The following is a 17,842-nucleotide window of genomic DNA, read 5'->3' as shown; positions in this document are numbered from 1 at the left end:
GAAAGCCCTGGCCAGAAGCTACGTGTGGTGGCCCGGGATGGACAAGGAAATCGAGATGTGGGTGTCCTCCTGCGCAAACTGCCAAGAGTCGAGGGCGGCACCAAACTCAGCCCCCGTCCACGACTGGGAAAACCCGGGAACACCATGGGCCAGATTGCACATCGACTTCGCAGGGCCGTGCAAAGGGAATACGTTCCTAGTCATCGTGGACGCATATTCAAAGTGGCTCGAAGTAGTGCTCATGTCGACGACAACAGCAGATGCAGTGATTAAAGTATTGAGACGCCTATTCGCCACACATGGGATTCCCGACCTCATAGTCTCCGACAACGGGCCGCCGTTCACATCAAACACCTTCGAGATGTTCCTCGCTGACCAAGGAATAAGGCATGCCTTATCGGCCCCCAAAAAACCTTCGACGAACGGTTTGGCGGAACGGATGGTGAGATCTACAAAGGAGACGCTTATGAGATTAGGCCCAGGGGACATTCAGGCCAAATTAGATAAACTATTAGCCATCCAGCACATTACACCAAGCGCCACGACCCACCGAAGCCCAGCAGAATTATTAATGGGCTGTAAGCTGAGATCCCCTCTGGACAGACTGCACCCGCAGTACAGCACAGAGAAGCCAACCGACTCCACGAGCAGAATCCGAGAGTTCCAGCCAGGGGACAGAGTCTACGCAAAAAACCTAAGCGGAAACCCACTCTGGGTACCAGCAACAATAACCCAGGTGACGGGGCCCCTGTCCTACCGGGTCCAGACAACAGACGGCCAGCACTGGAAAAGGCACATCGACCAGCTAAGGGGAAGATTAACGAGAGTCGAGAGGGAAACCCAGCACAACAACCAGGGGGAAGGAAAAGACACGCAAGCGGTACCAGAGCGGGCCAATACACAAACGCCAGTTCTGGACACGCCTAACACCAGCCCGGAAGAAGATAACAGCGAGCACGTACCTGAGTCCACGGAGGAGGCAACAGGCGCCGAAAGGAGCCGGCGGGGACAGCCAAGTAAAGTGGGAGAAGGAGGCGAATCCACACCGGAGACCGAGTTCGAGAGAGTTCCGGAGCCCACACAGAGGGAGCAGCGGACCTCAACCTCTCAACCCGAAGGCACCAGAACGACTGAACTGCGCAGGTCCAGTCGAACCTCCAAGCGACCCGCCTACTTACGCGACTACGTAGCATAGAGACCCCGGACGGGCGGACACTGAACTAGAGGGGAGGAGTGTTAGATATCAAGTACAGTTCAAATGAGCCAATCAGGAATTAGTCCTGAGAGCGGGAAATTAGAAGGCACGTCAGTGGTTGCAGCCGGGGACAGCCCCTTCCTATATAAAGGGTTGTCCGGGGTTTGAATTGCCATTGCTGTTTCTGGAGTTAAATAAAAGAGTTACAGTTACATTGTTTCGAGTCTTCCTTCAATCGCCCACGATTTAACAAAATGGAGCTTCAGAAAAAAAGTCTCTGAAACAGAGGTTTCAGAGGCTGAAAAAAAAAAAGCAAGGCACAGAGCTCATAACCAACGAAGCTGTTGCTAAAATTCACCTCTGAGAACAGATGATTGGGGGTATTCCAGGAGGCTGATCCACCTGCCAATCAGTTTTTTTCTTATTTTCCTCCCCAAAAACTAAGGTACGTCTTATACTCCGGTGCGTCTTATAGTCCAAAAAATACGATATAGAGAGAGAAGAGCTTGGTGGCCTAGTGCCCACCACCTAGTGCCCACCTCCTGTTCAGAAGATTGAGAGTTCAATCCTAGGTAGTAGCCAATATTTCTCTCCTAGGGCGCGAAGAAAAAAAAATTTGCTGTGAACTCTGCATGGTGTCACGAAATGCTCAGTTCCATCCAGTTGCCTCAACTCTACCCCAGATTAAGGGATTACAGGATCATAAAAAGGGAGCACTATGACATAGTGTGTATGTGTATCATATATTAAGATAAACACACACACACATATACTTTGAGAGAGAATGTGAACATGTCATAGAACTGTAACACCACAACGGTATGTAATTTTTCAATGATTTAAAAATCATTGATCACCATTCATCCTGTTGCTAAAATCTCTGCTATAGGATTATGTAAACTACAGCTGTATAATATCATTCTACAATAAATTATAGCATAGGAGTATTAAATTGCTTTTCCTGGTTAATATTTACATAAAATTATAATTGGATAAATCATTATTATTCTCATTTTAAAAATATTAAAAGTTTATGATGCCCACTAAACATGGTTACACTAAACATGTGCCAAACTGAAACTGGTCTCACACAAGTGCATAGCTTTAACTATTAAAGAGAGCAAGGTAATCTTACAGAAAAAGTAATATTCCCAATAAAGTAAAAAAAAAATATTTCTTAAAGTTTACATCAAAAAAGAAGGAAAAAACAATTATTTATTAATATTAGGAGTACCTGCCAAGAAGTAATCTTAATGTCATAAGTTAGTGCAGTTGAAGTTAACTGCAAAAATATACAATTATTAGGTGATAAGAGTTAATGAAATTATTCTCCCAAAGCAACAATTTATTTAAACCACATATTGACTCTCGTGCAGGGGGTTTCCTTCTTTCAATTATCTAATTTCATGTACCAAATTTTACATGGAGTGCAGGCATCATCTCCTCTTTGTAACTCTCTTGCATTCTTCACATTTTTCTTCTTTTCTCCTCATCCTTACAGGGGAAAAAAGCTGTTAAAAAACAAGAACAAAATACAGAGTAGCTCAGGTATTTTCATTGGTGGCAAGCCAAGTCTTTCATCCGGAAGAACAGTTTGATACTGGACTATGCGCAACACATAAGTGTGAGGACCTACTGTAAATTTTTCATTGTTGTTACTTGAACAGTTGTTAAATGAAGGGTTATAAATCAAGAGCTAACTGTATTGGAATGTGGGGAAAGATGCAGGAAAAGGTCCCAAACATTTTACCATAGAGTTCATATAGCTTTGACCAACAGAATTAGAAGAGTGTGTGTGTGTGTGTTTGTGTGTGTGTTTTATATACATATACATACATATGCATACAATATATAAACATACTGTGTAAGTATACACACACACACACACCATATATCATGATGAAGTCTTGCAAGGCCATTCATCATTATAAAGGGAATTAAATGAAATAATGATAAAAATCTCTGTGTTCCATTAAGTGAGGGCAAGGGCAAAAATCTGCCTCCAGAATTTGTCACTGAACTACAAACTTTAAAGTGCACAGGGAGTAATCCATAATTACCACAAACAGTAATTATGTTTACATTTGAACTTAAATTAATTATAGTATATGCCCAGCTTGCATCTTTTGTCTTCCCCACTTTTTGGAAGGCAGGCATGCCAAACCATAGGTCAAAAATGGCCTTCAGCATTATGAGCTGCCTATATTTTCCTTTCTTAGATATCCCTCCATTAGAGACCTTATTAATTTATGTGCTATGTTGTACACATGCCTTTGTTCAGGGCTCTGATCTATAACTACATGAATCCTGTTTCCTCTACTATAAAACAGTGTACATCTGAGTTTTCTGTATCTTGAATTATCTCCTTGGACTTTTTCCAACTCAGCATTCTTTCCACAGTTCTTTCTGCCTGAGGTCTAGGATTTTTGGCTAAGTCACCCTTTTGTTTTCTTCACAGTGGCTTAATTTTTTTAAAAAACTGATTCATTTACACAGCCATTGGAATGTTCATCGAATTTCCATGATGAAATTTGTATTTACTTCACAATGAGTACACATATCTAGACTTGAACCTGTAATTACAAATGAGAAGAGCAAGTTTCCTCAGTTTTACTCCATGTTTTGAAAAAGATATCTAATGAACCTTCCAAGAAAATCGAATTTTTCCACACTGTCCAAAGGGAAAGGAAGGATCATCAGCTGCCTCCAGAACTTACTCACTAACAAGCAACGGATAATGCAGCACCAGGAGGAGCAGCGTCCATCTCAGCATTTTGGATGGCATAGTCATGAGTCAATATTCTGTCTGCTGTATCTTTCAAGGAAACAGCTACTTTTTAATGCTGCTGCAGATATGCATTTGCATCATCTAATGGTGGAGAAGGGGGCAGAGCCAAATTCAAATACTTCCCAGAAAACAATAGTGATATGAAGGTCATGTCTTCTATCCGCCACCATAATGTACAGGACTAGTTTTGGAAACAATGCAGGGTTCCTGTCTCCATCTCGTACAACTGACAAGGCCATGACTGCAATTTTAAATTGGCACTTGTTCTGAACTCAAGAATTCTGAACTCAAGAATTCAGCTGGTCATGCACACGCTGTAGCCAGGGCCGGATTTAGATGAAAAGAGGCCCTAGGCTATTCCATTTATGAGGCCCTTTCACTTATAGTGAAAGTGTAATTTTAATTTTGCTAACAATTTGAATGTAGACCCCTCTTGATCTTGAGGCCCTAGGCTGAAGCCTAGTTAGCCTATAGGAAAATCCGGCCCTGGCTGTAGCTCACCTTGATGATACATGGACTCAGATTCTCTGACCAGTGAAGACAGCTCCTATTATTTTGTAAAAGTGAATCAGGGATTGATATTTATTGGTTTTCCCAACACTATTGCAAATAGAAATGGCCCTGCTGAATTTTCCTAAGTACAGGCAATGGTGGGGATACAGTACTAGAGCAAAACATTGTGGGACATATAGGAAAACTGTTAGCTTTATCTCAAGTTTTCGCTCTGTTACAAAAGATTAATGGCAAGGAGTAGTTGTCTGGTGGACAATTGTCCCCCCCCCCAAAAAAAAGTTGTTATTGATTCAAACAACACATTGAAGTCAAACTAGCTAAGTTGACTGTGTGAATCCAAGCCATACAATTTTTGATGTGACAAAACTCAGAAATCGATATGAATATACCGTAATTAGCCATAGGTCAGTAATAGTTCCATGCAAAGCAAGTCAGCAGTAGCAAAACAACTGTGCTCAAAACACTAAAGCAGTTTCATGCTTTGGAAATTCATAAATTTGCTTCTAAAGGTGTTTCACTAGAGATTCCAATGGAAGTTTTGTCTGGGTGGCTCAACAATCAGCCAGGAATTGCCTGTTTAAATGTTTTAAGCTTCGCTGATGTCCCAGAGGTGCTTTTTCAAGAGGCAAGTAGTCCAGTTGCCTCTTGAAAAAGCACCTTTGGGAAAACCATGACCTGGATGATTGAGAATCTCCAGACATTAAGCTTCACTGATGCTAAATAAATATTTTGTAAAGTATCTCTTTTCAATGCTTTCCAGCTCCATTAAGTACATTGTGCAAACATCGGCTACAACCATACCCCTAAATCAGGGAAGGAAGGAAAAGGTCGTTTAGGCTAAGCTTACGCATCATCAAAGCGAACCAGAAGTTTGCTTGTTCGTGGGTTTGCAATGTTATTATTACCATATAACTGGCTAGTAGGTTGTTTACAATCATGATGCTTAGGCGCACTGCGGGAATCTAATCCGTTGTGATTCATTTCGGGCAAACCAATTTTAAGCAGAGCAACCACGTTCGTCTATGACCGTGTTTGTCAACCTTGGTAGCTTGAAGATGGGTGGACTTCAACTCCCAGAATCCCCCAGCCAGCGCTGCTGGCTGGGGGATTCTGGGAGTTGAAGTCCACCCATCTTCAAGCTACCAAGGTTGAGAAACACTGGTCTATGAACACATTCCGAATCCGATTCTCCCCATGTCAAGCGCTCCCCGCGGCAGCCGCCGCGCGCACCAAACTAGCCCACCCGGCGTCAACTTCCGCAGATCCCCGCCGGGCCAGACACAAAACAGAAGCCGGGGGTGGGGGGTGGGGGTGGGGGCAGGTGCCAGAGATCCGAATTGGCTCTTCCGGCACGGTCCTCCCAATCCCGCACTTCCAATCACTTCCCGCGTACCTTCCTTGTGGCTTTCCCTCTCCCTCCAATCGGAAGCCGCCCTCTCGCTGGCGTCTGAAGGAGGTCTCACCCCTCCCCGCGAGAGTCAGCTGCTCCTCCGCCCGCCCCCCCCCCCCGCCCCACTTCCCCAGCCTGCACCGCCGAGCGCGCGCTCGCCAGCCTCTCGAGCCGCTCCGGGACGGTTGTTTCTCCGCCCCGCCCCTTCCCAGCCGCGGGCGCGCGTGCTTCGCTGGAGGCAGGAGGAAGAAAGTTAACTGAGAGGCGAGGTGGGCGGGAGCAGGGCGATGGGGGCGGGGGAAGGAGCTCGGGCGCTTCGGGCGCAGCCGGATCGTCCGCAGGAGTCGCGATCGGGATGGGGAAGAGCAGCCGTCGAGGCGGCCGGAGGTAAGCCCCTCGCGGGAAAGCGGGGATTGAGCTTTATCTCCCGGGCGGGCGAGCGGGCGGGAGGATGGACGGCCGAGCAAGTTATTCCCCCGCGGGACTCGGCCGGTTTCTTCTGAAGCGAAGGCGAAGAGCGAGAGGGCAGAGAGTCCGGCCGGGAGAGAGGGCCCCGCCGCTGCTTAGTCTGAGTCGCGAAGGGGCCTCGGTGCCCTGCCGCCTGCTTGCGTGCTCACACCGACCGGAGCGGAAAGGTTTTCCTTGGGGCGGCAGGTGCGAAAACCTCGGGGAGTGGGGGGTGGGTGGGTGGGAAGAGTCGAGGGTGCTTGTTGGGGTAGGTGCGGCTTTTCCTTCTGGCTCCTGGAAGTGCCCGCGGGGTGCGTGGCTGTGTGGGTGTGTGAATGACGAGGGTCAAGCCAAAAAGAGTCTGTAGGACATTCTCCCTTGGCGTTGCTTGAGGGAAGTCCCTTGAGGGCTCTGAGAGGAGAAGATGAACGGCAACGAAGAAACCTTTTCTTTTATTTATTCCCTCCCTCCGTCCTTCCCCACCTTCCCCGTTTCTGGTGGCTGCGCCTTCCCGCCGCCTTCCTTAACTCGGCTCCTTCTTGTTTACCTGCGTGCGCGACTTCTTCCGTCAGGCTCCACAATTAGTGTGTGCGCTCTTAAGCAACGTGGAAAATAACCCCCGCTCTGGCTCTGGCTCTTTAAAAGTAGATGTATACTTTCTCTTGAGGGCAGGCGACACAAGTTCATTTTTAATGGGTGCCAGCCAGTGTGCTCGCCGTAAAAAACATGACAACAAAGGTTATCTTAACCTGGAGGCTTTTGTAAGGGTAGACTGAGGGTTGATAACACAGGAGTTATCCCTCCTAATGTCCATCTCCAAACATTCGCAGTTAAAGTGGCTGCCTCTATAGCAGTGTTTCTCAACCTTGGTAGCTTGAAGATGGGTGGACTTCAACTCCCAGAATCCCCCAGCCAGCGTTGCTGGCTGGGGGATTCTGGGAGTTGAAGTCCACCCATCTTCAAGCTACCAAGGTTGAGAAACACTGCTCTATAGGGAAAGGAGCAGTGGTGGGATTCAGCCAGTTCGCACCACTTTGGGAGAACCGGTTGTTAACTTTCTGAGCAGTTTGTCAAACTGGTTGTTGGAAGAAATCATTAGGGCAGAGAACCTGGTGTATAAATTACTTGAAACCCACCACTGGGTGGTGGTGGTGGTGGTGTGTCCCCCCTACCCCCCCCACCCCGTGGCCTGATTTTGCTCCCAGGAGGGTGCAGGAGGCCGAGTGCTGCCTGTCACATCCCCTGGCAACGGCCACCATGGCCACGCCCACCGACCTGGTCATTAGGACAGAGAACCGGTTGTTAAATTATTTGAATCCCACCACTGGAAAAGAGGAAGGAAAATCCCGAAAGGTGTAGTTTTTATTTACAGTAAGGAGTTGAGGTCTGTCAAAGCGTAGGGCTTGTTGACATGATAGGATGTTCTACTATTGGTGATTCTCTTCCATTTGCAGAGCTTAAGCCTGAAGCAGAGATCCTATAGAATAGTCTAGTGAGTGTATGAAAGTTTTCAAGTTAGATACTTAGCACTTTTGGAATTTTATGTGTGCTTTGAAAAATAATAAACTTGGTTTGTGTAAAGACCATTTGGAATATCTGTCCCATTTAAAGGTTTAAAAGATTCAAGTTTCAAAATTAATGGTAATTTTGGAATGTTATATAACTGGGTTACGTTTTAACCATAGATGTCTATATTCAAGTTCAAGGGAAGTGTATGAAACGTCTTCTATGCATTCCTTAAAAATAGTACATATTAGTACAAGTAGGTATAGATATGTCAGATATCAACTTCTTAAAATGCTGTTGCTTATAACACAGGATTCAGGAACTGACTTTAATGAAATCTAAAAATGTTTTAGTAATTTTAGAACTACCGTATAAATACATTTTTAAGCCTACAACTTAACACAAATTTAATTAAAGTGGCATGTTTTAATTTCATTATCATTATATGTTAGAAATATTTTAGCAAAATATGTTTTTTTCTTAAGAATAGTTAGTTGTGATTGTTATTTGCATTATGTTGATGCCTGATGAAATTTGCATTTGATGTAGTTGCCACATTGTAAATTTAAATTTAACACATAGGTTATCTATGCTTGTTTCTATTCTTATAACCTCCTCTATCCAATTATTAAAAATACAAATTATTAAATAAAACTATTCAGCTACTTCTCAATTATGGATCAGTTTACCCTAGAAACATGTGAGTTGAAATTAGAGTCTGGGGGGAGGGGATGTTAAATTAAATTAAATTAAATTATCATTTGAAAGATGGATGTGTAATCACTTATTGAATACATTCATATCCTGTATAATGTACAGATACAAATTATTTTAGCAATAACCAAAAGGGCTCATTTTCATTCTCTATATATGGTTTATAAGATTTATTTGCAAAATCATGTGTGTGAATGTATTGATATTGTGTGTGTGTGTGTGTGCTTGTCTGTATATGTGCTTTCAAAGCATCAGTGTTCCATGTCCATATAAAAAAAATCTTAAAATAAAAAAGCACTTTCAAAATAATAGTAAAATAACCAAGACTTTTCTTAAAATTTTAATAAATATAATAATGCATGTTTATAGATATTTTACTACAATGTAGTAATTAAAGGGCAAAGGGCAGGATCTAAAATTAAAAGGCAGGTTGAAAAAATAAATATGAGTTGAATGAGTTCATTTCAATCATTCTTTTAGTGGAAATAGCTAAGATAGTGCTGATACATATCATACTAGACAAGATGATTTACTCACAATATTATTTACTCACCATTTATATGGTGCCCATCTCATTATCAAATGACTGCATGGTTTAAAATGCCATAAATAAGTATAAAACAATTAAAAGGTTAAAACATTGGGCATTGAAAGTTAAAATATTAAAATTATTAACAAAGTGGATAAAAAAGACTAATGTGTAAACAGGGTAGAGGTGAAATCTTTTCTATTCTATTAGCCATCTCCAGAATCTGACCCCTCCATCAGAACTGCTTTTATTATTGATAGTGGAATAATGACTGACATGGCAGAGATTACATTAAGGATGGTTTACTCAAGTGGCTTGTTAATACTAAGAACATAAAAGTTATATTAATCACAGAAAGGGTTCTTTATAGGCATGCTGTTTTCAAACGTAATTACCAGGTGTTTCCTGGAAGTCTTAACAGTAAAAGCATATAGGCAATAACCTTTCTACAGTGTTCTCCTATTTACAGTTGTGCTGTCCTAATGTCTTCACTTATTTTCTGAAGGCTAAGTTTACCCACCTGTTCAATCTTTCTTAATAGGATTTTTTGGGTAGTGCCCTGAACAACCTCTTTTTTTCCTTTCCTGAATCAGTTCCATTTTTTCTGAATCCTTCTTAGAAGGTGATGTTCATAACTGGATCCAAGTCTGACCAAAGGAGAAAAAATGTCTGATTTGGAAATTATACTTCTGCTAATATTCATGCTGCAATTGTTTTTTTTTTCCTAGCATGTCATTCTGTTAGCTCATACGCATGTAATAGTTTGCACTACACTATCATTCAATGTCTTTTTTACAAATACTACTGTCAGGTTAAGTATTCTACATTTTGAGTTTTGTTTTTTAAACTTCTGCATTTGTCTCTATCAGATACCACGATTACTTTCAGCTGATTGCTCATCAAGATAATTTTGAATTTTATTTCTGTCTTCTACAGTATTAGCTACCATATCCCATTTAATTTTGTATCATTTCCAAATCTCATAAGCTTCCTTTTAACTCTTCATATAACTCATTCATGAAAATATTGAAAAGTAGAGGTCCTAGGACCAGGAAATTCCAGGTTACCTGTTTGATTTTTTTCTTGTTGATCTATCTCTCATTGTATTTGTTTCCTATGATTTTTTTTGTTTCAGATTTTTATAAACACTCTGTGTTTATCTATTTCTGCTATCCCAACTTTTATCACATTGTTTGCAGTTGTATTTTTAGTATCTCTTATTTAGAAACTCTGAAACCTTAAGACTGGTTTCCCTTAGTTTCTTTTGCAAGGTCTCCTATTTAGCAATGCTCTTGAGTTTATTCAAATCTACTTTCTTGAAGTGTAAGATATGCTTTTGCTTATGCATTCCCACTTAAGCAAGTAAGTATTGATTAGTATCATGTTTAAGGCTAACTGATTCTCTTGTGCCTTCCTCCCTCTAAAGGAGAAGGTTATCAGAAACAAAGTTCACAGATTCCTGGAAGCAGTGTGCTGATATTTAGTCTTCCAAGAGATGATAGGGTAGTTAAAGCTTCCTGTACCTACAGTTTTATGTTTGTTTGAAAGATCTACAATTTGCAATATGAAGATTTCAACCATATCTTGTTGTTGACTAGATAAGTAATAGTAGATACCAATAGTACTTTTCTTTCAGATGACCTTTTTTTTAAGCATATGGCACATGTTAGCCAGAGATCACCGGGTAGCTGGCTGCCTCTGTGAAAGGAATTTTTTTGGGCAGTGTTATCTTTACCTGTGGGATGCCTAAGTGCCGGTAGGGGCACCTTTCTTGTCCCTATGCAGTTCATTCATTCACAGGAATCGAGCCGCCAACCTCAGTGGTGCTCAGGCCCAGCGTCTTACCATGTGAGCCACCGCTCAGATGACTTTATAGTTTTATCAAGTTTATTAATTTGGATTCCCAAGATATTTTTTAACATGTAGTGCAATTCCTTCTCTATTTCTATTGTTTCTGTTCCTTCTGAACAAATTGTGCCTTTTAGTTGCTATAATCTAGTCATGAAAACAATTCTGCCAGGTTTCCATTATTATATTTATGTTCTATAGCAAAACCTAAAATCATCATATTTCTCATATTGTAAACATTAATATATGTGTGTGGGGTGTGTGTGCAGTGGCCTACTGGTGGAGAAGCTGGGCTTCTCCACTGAAAGATTGGCAGTTCGAGACTCAAGTACAGGGTGACAGGGTGAGCTCCCATCTTGCCCCATCTCCTTCTAATTTAGCAATTCAAAAGCATGCAAATGCTAGTAGATAAATTGGTATCTCTTCGGTGGGAAGGTAACGGTGTTCTGTGCGCCTTAGAATTATAATCATGCTGGCCACGTGACTACAGAAGCATTGTCAGACAACGCTGGATCCTTTGGCTAGGAAATGAAGATGAACACTGCCCCCTAGAGTCAGACATGACTGAAATGGGGAAACCTTTACCTTTAAGCATTAAATGTATAGACAGTAAAAGTTGCATATTTTATCCATCAATATTCATACAGTATATGTATTTTTTTACTGAGTGGTTTAGGAACCTATACTTCAACACCTTCTGTCCCAAAGGTGCTTTTTCAGGAGGCAACTAGACTTTCTTGTTTTTTCTTTGAAGACGTTTCACTTCTCATCCAAGAAGCTACTTCAGCTTTGGAGCTGAAGAAGCTTCTTGGATCAGAAGTGAAATGTCTTCAAAGAAAAAAAAAAGAAAGTTCAGTTGCCTGCTGAAAAAGGATCTTTGGGACAACCATGACCTGGATGACTGAGAATCTCTACAGATTTCAACACCTTCTCTTTCTACAGTAAACTGCTCTTTATTCAAGATCCTCATTTGAGGAATTCTCTTTCTGACTTTTCAAGCCTTTCTAATGAAAATTACCATGCTGTGATACAAAATATTTCTTCCAAGCTATCTGAGGAATAGTCTGATTAATATCAATAATATACCATCTGAATAATTCCAGTCATAATTTGGGGAGACACAATCTCTCCATTCACTTCCTTTGTGTACCTAGTTCTTTCATTTCTTGAGTTATGGTATTTTTTCTTTTGTATTCCATGGAATGAAAGAAAGGATGAAAATACAGCCAAAGACTCAAAAGGTATTAAGCTTTTTTCCAAACCATAATGATGTAAGTATAGCAACATAATTTTTTTTTGCCATTTACATCTACTCATGTTAGAAAACATTCTATGCCGTGTTTTCCTGAAAATAAGACCGGGTCTTATTTTCTTTTGACCCCCGAAAAATCGGCTAGGGCTTTTTTGGGGGAGGGTCCTATTCCCCTTCCCCCATTTATAAGTATGAGACAGCAGGAGGCCAAGCGATGTGCCCTTTGCGCTCTCCTTACCTAACGGTGTGATGGTTGCAGCAGGCCATCCCATGTCCACGAAGCAGCTGCTTTGTGGGTGCTGCTCCGGCCACCGCCTCCAGCAAGCATGACTGCTTTTGCAGCCGCAAAAACATGTGCACCCCACACATCACTTGGTCTCCTCGTTGCTTGCTGTGCAGACAACACAAGGTGAGGCGAGGATGGGGAAAAGGGGGGGAGGAACACGCCCCACATGCCCTTAGCTAACTGTCACACCTGCCAACCACGCAGAACAGCCTTGCGGCGGCCACTCCCAACAACCCTGGCCACCGGGCCACTTCTTTTGCGGTTGCAAAGAATGGGAGACCAAGTGGCCCGCCCCATGTGCCTTTCACTGCCTGAACTAACGTTTGCACAAGCCATCCACAATTTTTTTAATGGTGTTTATTTTGTCCCAAACCACGTGGCCCGGCGCAGCCAAAAAAAGCTGCCTTTTCTTTGCAAAAAAGGTCCCTTGTTGCAGAAGGTTTTGGATTTGGTGCTCTTGGCTGGGATCTTTGCAACCTCCTCTTTCCAAATATCCCACTGAAACAAAAGTGATGTATGCCTGTTTTTCACCCAGATGCTCATGGCAGCATTGCCAGGGTGTCACATGGTCAACATTCAATAGAGAGACAGAGCACATTGCCACCAGCCCTCCGAGGTTGGATCGGATCTCTCTCCCCCTCCCTCCCTCCCTCCCTCTCTCTCTCTCTCTCTCTCTCTCTCTCTCTCTCTCACACACACACACACACACACACACACACACAGAAGTCCCTCACACACTCACACACACACCCTCCAAGGCAGCCACATCCCTTCATTAACTTGCTTTCCAGCTCTGTTCTCCGATGCGCGTGCAGGGCAAGACGTCTGTTGGACTATAGTTAAAAAAAAAAAAAAACGTAGTTCAGACCTTTCAACTTCTCATGGAAAAAAAAATCTCACAAAGTTGGAAAATCTCAACTTTTTTTTTACCGGTAGAAAAAGGGAGGAGATTTTCTTGCATTCTTGCATTCTTTCTTTGGGATTGCAGCAAAGACTCACATCCCAGGATTGCAAGGCTAAAGCCTTTGGATGGAGCATTTTGGGGATGTGCATCTGTCCTGCGATCCCAAATAAAGACCCATCGGTAGGAAAATAGCTGGGGGGGGGATTTTCCTGCACAATCCTACACAGGGAAGGAGGAAGTTTGTTCCTTAGCTACGGCAGAGCGTTGCATTGGGAGGCTTCCATGGGTAATACCGGTATTGAATTGCACATCTTGCTCCAGTGAGGGGGGTGCGGACGGGGGGCCATGGAAGATGGGGTTTCAGTGTGCAAAGGAGGAGGGGGTAATCTCCCACTCCCTCCTGCTGCAGGATCGCCATGGAGCTCTTGCAGGGCAGTGTGACTACTGGTGAAGGGGCCCTGGCAGGCTGGCAGTTGGGGAGGTCTGGAGATCTGGGCCGAGTTGACTGGCCCTTGCTGGCTCAGATGAACTGTGGGCCACAATTAAGGGGCCAAGCCTCCATGAGGTGACTGGGAAAGGGAACGGCTGTCTCCTGTTCTGGCCACTCCCACCCCTTCGTTAGGGCTTATTTTTGGGGTAGGGCTTATATTAGGCCTACCCCTAAAAAAAATCAGGCTAGGGCTTATTTTTGGGGTAGGTCGTATTTTCGGGAAAACATGGTACATTATAAATAATAGCCTTGCCTTTTCTCCACTGTCTACCATCATGAATATTTTTATCCAAAATGTATATCTGGGACTGGATTTGTCTCAATTTTATTTGATTCTCAGCAATTTCATTGGGCTGATTTTTAATTATTATGATTTTTTTACTGTTTTTTTATATCATGCTTTGATAAAAGAGCATAATAAATACACCATTATCTTTATATGTTATGGAACAGTCCTCTCCCAATTTCTTCTCTTTAGATAGGTTACAAATTGCTTTTATTGATTTTATGTAAAACTACAAGCCTCTTTAATTGGAACAATTAACACACTTCAGTTCTAAAAGCTAACCAGCATTTTTTAATTTGTTGATTATAAAAAAGATTCTTAGTATTCTGCACATTTTTTCTAGATTTCTTCAGTACTACACAGAATTACTTGTATAGTAAATGTTATCCAGAGAAAAGAGGAAGCTGGGCCAGTTCTTTGGATAATTTAATCATTTTATAGACAGCAAACAAATGTTATGAATAAATATTGGTACAACTGTATATAGGTAAATATATATATATAGTTCAATTACTTCTCTGGATCCTAAATTATATCATGTTAAAACCATTTTTAAAAAGTTCATTTTTATTATCTATCTGCTAGCTCCCTTCCCCGCAGCCCTGCCATGCTTGCCTGCCTTCCATATGGCCTTCCGCTTGCCTGCCTTCGCAAGCTAGCCACGGGGACACCGGGAAGGCAGTGTAGAAGGCAGGCAAGCATGGCAGGGCTGCGGGGAAGGGAGTAGGCTGCTAGCTCCCTCCCTTGCAGCCCTGCCATGCTTGCCTGCCTTCCACGTGGCCTTCCGCTTGCCTGCCTTCGCAAACTAGCAACGGGGATGCCGGGAAGGCCGCGTGGAAGGCAGGGAAGCATGGTAGGACTACAGACTGTGGACCGGTTTAGGAGCGTGGCCAGCCAGTGGTTGCTACTGGTTTGGAGAACCAGCCCCAATCTCTGCTACCGGTTCACCCAAACCAGTCTGAACCGGTAGCATTTCACCCCTGGTACTTCCCCAATAAACAAGTCCTAAGTGATTTGTCTCTAACAAATTTCTCTGAAAGAAAAAAAAATGACAAACAACTTTTCCAAAATTGCGAAGCTCATTCCCAATAAACCAGTGTTTGTTAAATGATCTACTGAGAGAGAGAGTATGCCATGCCTCTTTGCCAATTAAATCACTGTATGTTATGAAATCACATGTCTCTGGCAATTTAGTTACTGTTTCTTGTATGAAATCATGTCTCTGTTAATAAAGTCAGTGTCATATGAAAACACAAAGCTCTTTCTGATGAAGCTACAGTATATTTATTAAATGCTAACAGTTTTCTTCTCTAAAGCACTCAAAAAATTATAAAATTAAACGCTAGCCGCAGTGGTGCTTTTGAAAAATAGTGGTTCCCTATGCCTATTAAATAATATTTAATATTTTTCTCTGAAACAAAATTAAGAATGAAATCACATCTCTGTTGCTAAACCAACATTTATTATATAGCAGACATTTCATATGAAATCAGTGTTACTTAAATCAATGTGATAACAAATTATAAGTATCTGTCCCAATAAAGTAGCATTCCTAGCAAACCACAAGTCTTTCAGTAAACAAGGTCTGAAATCAAAAGACTCCCTTTGGAGATTTTTTATACCTAAGCCACAGTTTGTGATAGGAACGTATGAGAAGTAAATTAGTATTGGGGGGGGGAGATCTACTTGTGTTTAGGTAATATCCTGTCCTCTGAAACAAACAGTAACACAAAACCCGAAGCATGTTTTTGCCATCTTGTTGCCGGCACCACCTTTATTTATATGCTTACTGGCCACTCCCATTCTTCTTTTGCTTACTAAGTAGGAGATATCAAACAAAGTCTGTCCCAAGGGCTGTAACTGGAAGCATTGCTCATGTGCTTTGTTACTGTGGTGCAGGCCTCCTGATGCTGTTTCCGTCTTGGATATTTTTCTTCTGTGGGTGGTGGCAGAGACTGGTGAAGAAAGTGTATAATTATAATTCACCCTCCTCTTTCTTTCAGATTTTGAAAGATGATATGAAGTATGCATAGAATTATTTCAACAACAGAAAAGAAGAAATGTGATATATTGCTAATATTGAAAAAGAAGAATCAGCATAAAATCCCTGTATACAATACGAGCTAAGAACTCCTGATTTTTTATAGTTGCTATTTTATTTTTAAAACTTTGACAAAATAATACTACAGTAGAATGTAAAAGGAAGATGAATATTATCAATAAGTATTTTTACAGTTTTTCAGATTACATCAAATTTATTCACTGGAGTTTCTGATATTCTTATGCTCTATTTTGACCAGATTTTTTAAAAAAACTATTTTCATAAACCAAATAGAGCATAACCACATTATTTAAGTGCAAGCTGAAGACTTGGAAGCATGATCACAGTGCCATAATTTTTTAAAGGCTGTTGTCTGACTTGCCTTGTTTAGCTCAGACTACTTACATCTTCCTTTATATAAATCTATATTTGTTTCCTAAATAATGGCATGGGTAAAATTCTTGAGAAAACCTGGAGGAAATCTTGGAAAAGTGTATCAGCCTGGAAGTGTGATGTCCCTGGCTCCCACCAAAGGCTTGTTAAATGAACCAGGACAAAACAGCTGCTTTCTTAACAGTGCCGTACAGGTAAGGAAGAGCTACACATCAATCCCAAAGAGCTCCATGAGTTGTGAAAGCACTGAAAACATGTTGTATTACAGATACGTTAATCGACATTCCTGGTACATGTTAAGGGTTTTCCACTTCATACTTTTGATTGTTTTGATATCCTTTGTTAAGTGAAAAGTCTTTCTAGTGGCAACAGAGAATAAATGATTACTCTGACAAGTCATAAACTCCAGTACAGTTAATTTTTATTTGGTTGCCTGTTTAAGACGAGATAATAATCAAGCAAAAAATTATAGACCAGACCAAAGATATCAAAACAGGATGGATGAAATACCAGAATGAAAGGACAAATTTTATAGGATGCTAAAAAGATAATTTATTTTGAGGAAAATAATAGTACAATGGATTTCAAAGTTCTTGATCAGTGCAATGCTTAATTTTAATTATGTCCCACCTTTATTATTTTTATAAATAACTCAAGGCGGCACACACATGCAACTCTCCTTCCTCCTATTTTCTCCAAACAACCACCCTGTGAGGTTGAGAGAGAATGACTGGTTCCGGTTTTTCATGTCTAAGGCAGGACTACAATTCACAGCCTCCTAGCCTCTAGCAAGATGCTTTAACCCCTAGACCAAACTGGCTCTCATATATAGAGAAAGATTACATAAAATTCAAAATGTATCTTTCCTTCTGTACTGGGTTAAAATATGACAATTTGAAATTTGTTCATGGAAAGAATTACATGATACGATGGATGCTTATGAGATATATTTAATAATTGGAATTATTTCTGAAATAATACACAATTAAAATTAAACCTATTTTCTTGTCTTAGAAATTGAAATGACTGCATATATAGTTATTTGATATGAATTATAATTTAGAGTTAATATACCCTCATGTACTCCATATTTGTTCCTAGCAGGAAGTGATGCCAAGTTTTTTTATTAAATGGAATCTAGTTTATTTTTGTCTTACCAAGTGATGTGTTCTTAGTTTAAAAGGCTGCTTAACTGCTGTTTCTTCTTCCAAACAGTACAAAATACTGTGTGGAATTATGGGTTTAATTATTTTGAACTTT

The 17,842-nt window shown here is 41.4% G+C and overlaps 1 protein-coding gene and 1 long non-coding RNA gene across 2 annotated transcripts in view; one reads left to right on the top strand and one right to left on the bottom strand.

The window, feature by feature from the left end:
* LOC117654688 (uncharacterized) overlaps window positions 1-5,957 on the bottom strand; it is a 33,558-nt gene extending 27,601 nt beyond the window's left edge. The window contains exons 1-2 of the long non-coding RNA XR_004588368.2: window positions 5,890-5,957; window positions 2,608-2,706 (exon numbers count right to left, since the gene is read on the bottom strand). This is a non-coding gene — a long non-coding RNA (uncharacterized LOC117654688). The remainder of the gene's footprint in view (window positions 1-2,607; window positions 2,707-5,889) is intronic.
* Window positions 5,938-17,842, top strand: part of USP53 (ubiquitin specific peptidase 53) — a 31,582-nt gene continuing 19,677 nt past the window's right edge. Inside the window, exons 1-2 of the mRNA XM_034401421.3 lie at window positions 5,938-6,273; window positions 16,152-16,776. Coding sequence (XP_034257312.2) covers window positions 16,633-16,776 — 144 coding nt within the window. The 5' untranslated portion in view covers window positions 5,938-6,273; window positions 16,152-16,632. The remainder of the gene's footprint in view (window positions 6,274-16,151; window positions 16,777-17,842) is intronic.

The sequence above is a fragment of the Pantherophis guttatus genome, chromosome 8 (assembly GCF_059756535.1).
Source record: "Pantherophis guttatus breed Tessera chromosome 8, ASM5975653v1, whole genome shotgun sequence".
In the NCBI taxonomy this organism is placed as follows: Eukaryota; Metazoa; Chordata; class Lepidosauria; order Squamata; family Colubridae; genus Pantherophis; species Pantherophis guttatus.
Note: the sequence above shows the minus strand (reverse complement) of the source record. Positions and strands in the feature narration are given on the sequence as shown.